The sequence below is a fragment of the Lipophrys pholis genome (genome assembly GCF_963383615.2).
Source record: "Lipophrys pholis genome assembly, chromosome: 17".
Classification (NCBI taxonomy): domain Eukaryota; kingdom Metazoa; phylum Chordata; class Actinopteri; order Blenniiformes; family Blenniidae; genus Lipophrys; species Lipophrys pholis.
Window position 1 is genome coordinate 13,966,594 of NC_137643.1, and position 10,910 is coordinate 13,977,503.

Genomic DNA, 10,910 nt, shown 5'->3' on the forward strand with positions numbered 1-10,910 from the left:
GTCTACCTCAGCTGAGGGGGTGGGGGGTTGTTGTGGCACTAGGCACCCCACCCTGCCCCCACTGAGCGCCAGCGCGCACCAATACCTCAGTCCCCCGAACACTTCTTTCTACATGGGCGCGCCTCGCTAAGACCGCGCTTAACTGAGGGGCACAAGTGATACTTAAATTATCCCCAACACCTTCCCCATTCCCTGCTTCCTTCCTGCCATCCCGCCCTCCCCACACCCCTCTCCAGTTTGTTTTGATCTACCTCTTTAGACACGTATATGAAGTAGAGGCATTCTTCTATTTGTTATAATTACCCCCACCCCCTCCCCTTTTATGCTTTCCCCCACATAAGAATGAGAAATTCAACTAAGTCACGTACTCTTTAGAATCGAGAGAATATTCAAAAGTGATCAGATTTTCTTTTGCCAGTTTTTTTTTAAAATATATATCTATATACTCTTTTGGCTTAATTGAAATCCTCAAACAGTAGTTATTTCTTTCTGCTTACTATTTTTGGTGGTGTGGCTTACATGTATTTGAACTTTTGCTTGGGTTTTTGTGGAAAAAAAGTCAAATCACGTGCTTGATTTTTGCATTCAGTAGATTATAAAAAAATACAGCTTTTAAAGGGCCTGCCTTTTTTCTGATTTGTAAGACTTCAATATAGATAAAAGTCCTGTCTTTTTTTTTTTTTCCCCTTTTGTCTTTTCACAGTTGCTACACTCTGTGCTGATTTGGTAGTTTTTTTTTTGTTAGTTTTTTTTCCCCTTTCTTCTGTTAGCATTTCTTGGCTGTGTAACATGCAACATCCTCTTGGTATGGGACAGATTTGAAGGACTGGGTCTCTGAGTTTTTTTGGAAAAGTGATCTAACTTGAGCATGATATCCCCCCCTCCTCCTCTCTGCAACCATGCTTGTGCCCCTTCACCTCCCCCCCCTCCCACACACACACAGCTCCACTTGTCAAATGCCTCTGAATAAAAAAAACAACAAAAAAACAACAAAAAAGAAAGAAACCAGATTGGGTTTGTCCTTTTTGTTTCCACCTCAGTCTTTTCAAGTGTCATAGTTAATTGAGGTTTTCTTGTGCAGTGGATCTTGGCAACCCCTCGCATATTCCATTTATTTTGCATGCATATTGAATGATGCTTGAGATTAGTCAACATCCGACGGATCAAACTTTTGGCGCTTGGGATTTTTCTTGTCCCTGATTCATGAATGTCGCGCAAGAGTAGCATGACGATTTATGCGAGATGGTTGAGAATCCTTGACGACGCATCTGGTCACTCCAGCAGTGGGTTTGTCTCCAAATATCAAGCAAATGGAGCTCATGAGAACCGTAAAGAAATTTATAATCCCCTTTGGATGCTCAGACTGAAATGTCAAAGACTCACTGCTTGGACTTTCTATTTTGCAGAAAACAAATCCAAATTATTTTTGACAGGGAATACCATTCAATTTTATTATTTTTAAATTTTTTTGCAAATGTGACGTGTGAAGCCTTGCAATCCAGGCAAGGGACTTTTGAACCCCTCAAGTTTCAAGGTGTTTTGAAATGTTCTTCATGATTAAACTGATCGTAGCACAGTGAGGTAGGGGCCTAATTAAATATGTATATGGTCAGAAAATGTTGTGGGAGGCTCTTTACACTTTTGATTCTCAGTTGTATATTGTGATGATACTGTTACAAAGGGCAACACTAAACATCAAATTCCAGTTTACAGGGGAGTTTTGTCTGAGTCTTGAGTAGCTCTCAATTGAATGTTCTCGACTTAAACATTTAAAATTTTTTGCGGATTAATGATTATACTTAAACTTGGAGAAAGAACTGTCAAAGCTGAAAGAAATTGAGTCTGTTGGATAGAAATGGTTAGTTTACAGTGTTTATTGGTGCCAAATTTCATATTCCTCTGAGTTGGTTTTACAAATCTATTTTGATTCACTCGGCCAAAGAACATGCATGTGGAACATTTCTAAATATATTCTCATTAAATGTTCTGTAAGAAAAAAAAAAGGGTTAAAAGTTTAGTAAGAAGTCAAAAGCAAAAACTTGTACGTAACAGTTTGATCCAAAAACAGCCACGGCTGAGCAAACTTTACCTCAGAAACCACATGGTTACGTAAAGATATCGAGCGTCACTGCTCAAATTAGACGTTTAACAGCTTATTCAGTTAATCGTACCAATTATATACTGCTGTAGCATTGTGTGCCAAAGCAAACCCTGATCATTACTAAACTGGGATGCAAACAAGATATTAGTGTTATGTAATAAAATATATTCCTGTCATTTAAAATGATTCACTTTTTGCTGAGAGTTACATCATAAATGATTGTTTGGTATTCGCTCCGGTATTTTTAAGCAACGACATCACACTGCGACGCAGCTCGGTAAAGCCTAACGGGGATGTCCCTCAGGCAGTAGGTGACGGCTCTCTTCACTGGAGGGGAAGAAGGCCTCTCTCAGGCGAACCATGCGACCTCCAACCCCGGGATCGGTGCAGGGATCCTCCATCGGTGACCTCCGAATCGGTCGGTACACCCTGTAGCGCCTGGAAGAGGGAAACATGCCTGTGAGATTAATGTGACTCCAAATGGCCCGAACAAGCAACCTGTTGAGTTACGGCAGAAAATGAAAAGTGAGCGGGATCAAAACATGCATGTGTTTGTACTTTCTCCCAGCCACTAAAAAGACAAATTCCTTGTATATGATTACTCGGCCCGTTTGCACCTCCTGGTTTGGTCTTTATACATTTAGAAGATGAACTGTAGGATCAAATGAGGGTCACTCACTTGTACACCAGATACGCGATTAACGCAAAGACGGCCACCAGCACGCCGCTCGAGGCGAGGACCACTCCTGCAGCCGAAGACTTCTTGGACACTGGTGGGTGCAAAAGGACTGAATGAGAGGGACAAGCGAGGGCATCCCAAAGGGATGGTATGCTATAGGAGCGTTCAAAGAGAGCATGATCCAGCGAAACGTGTGACATACACAGACATGCTACTGCTTCCTTCTACTAACCGGGTGCATCCTGAGACTTGTTGATGGTGACGGTCGTGCTGGCGAAGGCCATGCTCTTGGAGTTCTCCAAGGTGATGTTCACGCAGTAGGTGCCGGGCTCAGGAAACCTGCGTCTCAGATGCACTTCGCACGTTGAAGACGGCGGCACGTCGTCGCACATGATTTCACTCACCCGAGTGCAGCTGGGATCTGACACTATGGTGCAAGCTGAGGTGGGGATGCTGAGGAGGAGGAGGGAGGGATAGGATGAAGGGTTAAAAAAAACTATTGACATATCTTTTTTTGCAAACTGTTGGAGAATCTTTTTTTAAACTGTCATTTTAGATATAAATCTTAAGATTTCTCAGAACTAATTCCAAATTAAACCTCTTCCAGATTGATGTAAAATGCGCAATAAAATAATGAAATGCATACCTGCCCAGGCATTTCACACGGAAGCTGATTTCGGTTTTGGTCACTCTGGCAGCCGACACGTCCACAATTTGACTGTTTGACTGGCTGGCCAGAGGGTGTTTGGGCTCTGTGGGGGACAAAATTACCGTAATCATTCGGTTCTATGGAAAGTTAAAGGAATTCTCTTATTGAAACATAAATGTAAGATAAATCAACTTTGGAAGTGTTCTTTTTTTTTTTTTTGCATTCACGTTTGCACCAGTCAGCATTTATTATTCATTCTAAACACCATGGGAAGGAAGTGTGTCAGTGGTTTACTGATAAAGACGAACTGCAGGCAGCTATTCATAAATACACAGATTGCCTATCTCGTTTTAAATACGACTCGGTGACACACCCAAGGAGAAATTATTTGGCATCACCAACATATCAAGTCGATCTGATTGTCAATAATTTGTCTTTGGATTTCACAGTGAAAACTTCCGCCTACCAATGATGGTGATGTTGCCGCTGAAGGTCCCATAAGCGAAGCGGTAACACTCATTGCCACTGAGGCGCGTGGTGCGGAGCCATGCCGGGGTGGCGGTGCTGAGGTCTGGGGTGGTGCTGGCGTCAGTAGGGTCAAGGGGCTCAGTGGAGGGAATCATGGAGGTGGGTGAGGAAGAGGGAGCGGGCCGGACTGTGCTGGGCGGCACTGAAACAGGAAATGAACAAGAAGGGAATTAAATCGGCTAATTTGCTTCTCCCCCCCCCCCCCCCCCAATTATATATTTGAACTACAAGCAAACAAGTTTGTCGAAGAGACTCACCCTGTGTGGTTTCCATCTTGGTGGTACCGGCATGAGTGACAGGTGGTGTTGGAGCCTCTGGAGGAAAAAAACCCAAAAGAAACTAACTTAATCATCTGTTTATTGTGATATTTATTTTTAAGAATATTAAAATTTTCCTTTCTGCTTTGTATAACCAGTACAGGGTTAGAGGTTTCATACATTTCATATTTGACTGCTTTTTGTGAATGAGGAAACATATCTTTAGCATTATAATTGAGGACCCACCTCTCAGAAACACGTCTAGATGTTGGTGTGAATTGAAAAGTGATACTGCAATTTAACTATATGTGAAACACAATTGTTTATAATGTAAAACTAATAATTTTGCCAATTATTCGAAATGAACCTAGAAATTATTTTGTAATAGTGTAATCGTCTTTAAGATAAATGGGCCTGAAACTGTAAGTGTGCAATGTAAGACACGGTGTATGGAGCTGTCAGGCATTATAACACTCTTTGAAATGAGAAACGGTTCTAAAGGTAAAATTACAATTTAATGATGCGGAAAGGAAATCCTTCCACAAAGGTTTTTGTTATTGACAAGTAGATGGAAATAGAGTATGCACTTTGGATTGTGTATGCACACCATCAAAAAGGACCTCTCACAAAAGGCTACAGTTTATCTTTTTATATATAAAGAATCAATTTGAACCTGATTTTGATAGAAATGGAATAAAGTGCAGTAAGTCCTATTTCTTAAACCTTCAAAGGAACAAGGTGATCTTAAAGTGATTCCTCGAAGTTTTAACTTGAAAAAAGAAAAGATTCTCATATGAACCACATGTGCTGAGGGGTCTATTCTCCAGGTTCTGTGTCGTTGGATTTGGCCAGTACCTGTGTGAGATGGTGAAGTGTGACCCGGGGTTGTTGTTGCAGCGGCGGGCGGACACTCAACAGGAAATGCCGCCTCAACAACCAGCTTCACACTCATGGTCCCCAGCGTGCTGTAGCTGTGTGTGGTCACGTCGCGGTGTGTTACCAACTGATTGCCATCTCTGAAGTCCCAGATGTAGTCGATGGCAGCGGCGGTTTTGAGGTAGCCGCTGGGGTCGTGGAGCTGGACCTGGAAGACCACATCCTCGCCGCGGAAGAAAACGTTCTCGGACTGGTTGATCGCAGCCTTCTGGGAGATGTTGACGGCTAAAGGGATCTTATCTAAGAGAACGTGTTTGGAAAGGACAAATGATTAATTCTACCCCGTTTCGCTTGTTTTTCTGACTTGGGCGACACATGTTGACGGATTCAGCAGAACAATAACTGAGTTTGTCTCCACCTGTGACGTAGAAGACGGTGTTGTCTGTGCTGAGCGGGCTGTACTTCCTGCGCTCTCTCTTTCTGTACACCATGACCTCCATGACCTCTGCCCCGAGGGGGATGTTGGTGGTGTTGATGGTCAAGCTGGAGGAAGAGCCGTCACAAGTCTCAAAGTATTGACCTGCGACAAGCAAGGAGATCAAACACTAGATTCTTCAGACTTGTTCCGCTCCGTTTGCCTCTGTACACATCCTTGAGCGTGTATCTCACCCATTGCGTGCCAAACATAGACGTAACTCTTGCGTCTCCAGTCGTTGCTCTGAGGGAAGGGCTTCCCATCAGGGAACACGTTGCATTTCGTTCCGTCTGTGCACTTTCCAAAGCCGTAGTCGTCCATCCAGGAAGTCCAGTTGTACACATATCCAGAGCGCACCTGTCCATTGGCTGCTCAGGAAAAACACAAAGCAAAGCAATGACAAGGGAGGTGATTCAATTGTAAAGATTTTTATTGGCAAAAGATCGTATGAGTAGAAATCTTTATCATCTTCTAACCAGGCATCCGACCTCAGATTTATTGAGACAGTGTTGTTGTATTTTTTTTTTTTTTTTTTGGGGGGGGGCGGCACCAAACCCAATTGGATAACTTTGGGTTCCCACTAGTGAAAAGACCGATTTTTTTCTTCAGAAGGCGATGGAACAAACACCACAACAATAATATTCACCTCCAATTCACCTCCTATGAAGTTGTCTCTTTTTGCCTGCATGATGCTCTTCAGCTTGCTGTACTGCCCCCAACTGGCCAAAAGTGGGTTCAACTGTGCTTCTGTGTGGGTTATAGGAGTGTCTTTTTTCATTCTTTTAAGTGTGTGAGAATGGACTCACTAACACTGCTTGCTACACTTTTAAAATCACAGTAATAGATGCTCGTCCTCCTGTGATTTGTGGGGTGCTAAGACAGTCTCTGAAGATGCAGAGGTTTTTTGTGGGGGTGTCATGTCCTGTATATACATGCAGCGTGCAGGTCGGTGGCTTGGCCTGGCTATCTGGCAGCACCTGAGGCCTCCAGCTCCGTACCATCTTCACAGTGTTCATCCCAGATCAGGTCGCCATTGGCGTCTTCCTTCTGGCACGGCGGATACTCAAGCTTGGCAGTGAAGGAGACGCAGGAGCCGTTGAGAGCCGGACTGTCGCTCGTCAGATGGACTTTGGGTTTACCTGCACAGAGGTGGACGTTATTCCAGAATCTGTCAGAGAAACTTTCAAAGCTATGGAAAAAGATCTCACCTCTGTGATGCGTGAGTTCGTTAGACGTCGGTTTTGGTGGCGGGTAGAGGAAGTCGTCCCACGGGTTGGTGTCAGGATCCCAGCCGGGGATGGGCGGGATTGGAAATGGAGACTTTCCTGATAATGGATGCTTGTGGGGGAAAATATCCTTGTACACTGGAACGAGATCAAGTAAAGAGAATAAAGAGGTGGCCAGCTTCAGGAAACTCTGGAACCTTTTTTATTCTTGAGTTATTTAAACATATTTTGAAGTCGACAAGTGTCATTTTTTTATGGCTTTAAGTCTTGCTGATCTTTCACCGCTCAGCACAACTGATCAAGACTTTTCACAAGAGAAATTACTCTTCCACAAAACTTGCAGCAACACAATTAGATCAAATGATTGGGAATCTTTGCAGACATATACAGTGACTTGCACTTTCTCATCCCTTTTTTGAAGAACAAAGTTTGCAAACTTATGATTTTGTGCCGTTTCATTGATTCTCGCCTGAAAGAAGATCTGAAAGTAGTGGGTCATGGTAATCTACACAAAACATTTATCGATATTTAGTATATAAAACAGAAATAAATGTTTCAGAATATTTGAATAAAATATTTGATTGTTGACAGAACATTTAATATCAGTGTCTGATCTTGAAAACCTGCCATTAATCTGTAAATCTCTCCAGTTTCTTCCTTTCTCCCTGCTCTTGTTTCTGTCTTAATTTATCCCGACTGGCAAATCTTTAACGACTAAATATTGACTGCTGGCGAAAACAGCAAATTCCGTCGCTGTAATTTGATTAGAAGAAATAGAACATAGAGCAATCAGGAGAAGTCGAGTCAGATCATAGCATTTAAAAAAATATCACTTTCAGCAGGATATAGAGCTGTAAGGAATTAACTTACATTTAACTTTTTCGTTGTTAAAATGTATTTTGAGTTGTTGGAAGAAATTTAATAATTTAAAACTTGTTTTCGTCAGTAAAGATGGAGAGATAGAGGGTAATTTGGGCTGATAGCAGTTTGACCGGAAGTGGTTCATTTCTTAATTAGGCTCATGGGACTCTGAGTGGATGACAGCCCAGGTTCATTAATACAGAAAACGGGGTAAATGTCAAACATCGAAAATCTATTTCATAATTAACAACCTTCCTCTACACTATCTGGTCTGAAGACGAATGATCACTCAATTTGTTTTGTGATTTCAGCCTAAAAATTCCATCCAATAACAGATGAGAATAAATCGGAACTGAGTCTCCAACAGAATCAACGTTTAAACAAAAAAAATCACGAGTTTAATTTCATTTCGATTACCCCACTTTATGACATTTAAAGCAGGGCTACTTACTTCTGCGTCCATCAGCTTGGTAAACAAGGCAGGCACACGTCAGGAGAAAGACATACCGCAAGACCCCCATTATTATATCAGTGACTCTGAAATAACAAACTTTCCCAGCTCCGACAGTGACTTTCTCTCTCTGCTGTGATGGATTTGTCCAGCTCCGTCCCCGTCCGGCTCTGCCTCTGCTTCTCCCTGCTCGTCCCAGTGAATTTAATCTGCCTCCTCCGCCGAGCGCAAAAACATGTGATGTTTCCTAATGAGACGCACCTCACCGCCCATTAGCGTGCAGGACGCAGGAAACTCACGAGAGACGCGCGGGGACACGACGTGATGTGCGCATGCTCACGTTACTGTCACAATTCCTCTTTTTAAAACTTACACTTGGAAGAAAAAAAATGTTGTTGATGATTTTATTGTAATTATGTGGTTTATTCTGCTGAACGGCCAAACGATTGTAACCTAAATAATATGTTGTGTTATATATTCCTTATTATTTGTTATTAACGTTTTCATTTTATTATATTGGCGATATGGGTTTATGGATTGCTGATTGGTAATATGATCGGCCTACATATAATATATTTGTAAATTGTGCTTGCATAGCACTTGTTTTAAGTAAGATTTCACCAACGTTTTATGTATAAATTCAGTTGTTGTTTTTTTTTTTACCGTGCCATACTTTCCTTAAAATATATCCGGATGCGATGACTCTTTTCATGAAAAATAGAAATATGTCAACCCCAAATAAATAAAAAGAAGCAGCCTTAATTTGACCGCATACCAAAATAATTAAATTGAGTTAAACATAATGTTATTACAGAATCAGATAATGAAGATGTTTTTTTTTTTCTTTCTTTCTTCTAAGAGGTTTTATATGTCTGAAGTGAACGCGTTAAAATCTCAAAAGTCAGTTGAGGGCATATGAACACATGACTTTAGTCCAAAAGTTGAACTTTTGCTGCGTCATGGTGAGACGCCGCCCTCAATTCCAGGTCCGAGCTGCGTGCGCGCACTTTGCGCCACAGCTGCACGCGCCCTGGAAAGCAGAAGGAAAGCGTATGACTTTCAGCAGCGTTGTGTTCGCTTTCAACACAGTTCAACATGTGATTGATGTCATTATGTTAGTGAGTCTTCTGTCGTCACAAGAAAAGCTTAAACTGTGGCAAAGAGTCATCAATTATCTGTGCGCATTTCTCAGTCCACTAACGCAGAAAAATAGAGATTTAAACGGCTGCGGATTAAGTCCAAATATTTTACATGATCAAGCAATACACATATCTGCATCCCAAATCATCAAGACATTCAAGAAATAGCGACAGCATTACTCATAATGTCGGTGACAATTATTAACATGTGGCTCTGGGTCTGCGTGACTACAGATTATAATCCCTAATCAAACAGGTCGATGTCTGGAAATTGGATCAAAATTTCAATTCCTATATCTAGGAATTTTCTTGAGGGCTTCTTGAAAACCCAAACTGGCCCTTTCCTTGTATTATTACCTCATCTTTAACTCAGCTGTAAGTGAAAGTGAAGATACACTAAAGGACACATTTAAAAAGACATGAAACATTAGAGTATGGATCGAGTCCCAGACGTTTTTGATGAGATATTGGTGGACTCCCTAAAAGAAGTTTGTTCTCAAGACGAAACCCTAGGAATCATTTCCAACAGTCAAACTGTCATAATATCTGTCGAAAGCGCAGTAATTTGCCTTCTGGTTTGTTTATGAACTTGTATCCAGAGTAAGTTTACACATCATTCGCATGTGTGGAAAAAAAAAACCGATTTATAAACTACTAAATTCTGTATCGAGCGTCCATTAATGAAATCTTCATTAAAATTGGCTAAATGTGGAATTACTGATATAATGCACGAGATGTGAGTGAAAACTTTGGTCTAAAAGTCGGAAGATCCGCTGATTCATATTTGATTTGAAGAAAACTTGATTGAAGGTCAGTAGACACCCAGTAGAGGGCAGCACCTCATCGCCGCTCATGTTTCTGACTATTTCAATTCAAACCAAAGCTCAATTTGACTTCTTCATTAAAAAAACAACAACTTAAATTCGCATCGTCTTCACAGCACGTGACGAAAAACACATAGATGGAAATGAGGCAAAGTTCACCAGCAAATCAGAGCAAAACGTATTTACATCAATTAATCAGGTCAGTGTTTGTGTCCAGTAATGCATGTCAGATTAGTGCTGGGAGTGTATCATCAAAAAAACCAGCGAATACTTTGATGTTTTTGTGCTTGAGTCTGTAATCATCCTACTAATGGACCAAGTAATTGCTGTAATGACCAGGAAAGGCTGCATGAAGGTGATGTAGTTATAGCACTTTGGCCTTGAGCAAGAATGTCTGTGGTTCAAGTCTGGGTTGTGTTAGCTGACCTTTCTATGTGACGTTCATTTCTTTCTATAAAAAACATGCATTTGGGAGTAATTGTCGACTCCAATGTGTGAACATGAGTGTCTCACAGTGTCTGCGCTGGGATGAACTAATGACCTGCAGTGACCTGCCTGACCCCCTAAGCTGGATAAAGAGACATACAGGATGCAAGGGGTCATCAGGACAATATTTCTCTTAATCTCTCTCAGTGCTTCTCTCAGCTTTGTTTTTCAACTCGGTTAGAAAAAAGAAAGGATCCAGACATCACTGCTTGTAAAATGAAGTAATATGAATGAGCAACATGCCAGAAATGCGCTGTGCAGCCAGCAGTCATTTCTGTTCTCACTTCTCTCCCTCTGCTGTGTTTTTGTGTGAGTATGAAGGGGAGTGTCCTTCTCCTGCCTTCTCATTTGCAGCTCT

General features: G+C 41.6%; 1 protein-coding gene across 2 annotated transcripts; it reads right to left on the reverse strand.

The window, feature by feature from the left end:
• Positions 1–1,428: 1,428 nt before the first annotated feature.
• gpnmb (glycoprotein (transmembrane) nmb) lies at positions 1,429–8,374 on the reverse strand. Of its 2 annotated transcripts, none has more exons than XM_080485387.1 (12): positions 8,104–8,374; positions 6,774–6,929; positions 6,564–6,704; positions 5,760–5,933; positions 5,509–5,670; positions 5,070–5,390; positions 4,215–4,271; positions 3,896–4,099; positions 3,427–3,532; positions 3,013–3,233; positions 2,781–2,871; positions 1,429–2,539 (listed from the first exon to the last, which is right to left on the reverse strand). In XM_080485387.1, the coding sequence occupies exons 1-12, from the start codon at positions 8,171–8,173 to the stop codon at positions 2,386–2,388; spliced, it is 1,857 nt and encodes a 618-aa protein (XP_080341513.1). In that variant the 5' UTR covers positions 8,174–8,374; the 3' UTR covers positions 1,429–2,385. The 2 variants fall into 2 exon arrangements, with proteins under 2 accessions (XP_080341513.1, XP_080341512.1); XM_080485386.1 differs by having other exon boundaries at positions 1,644–2,539; positions 6,543–6,704; positions 8,104–8,337.
• Between the last annotated feature and the right edge of the window lie 2,536 nt (positions 8,375–10,910).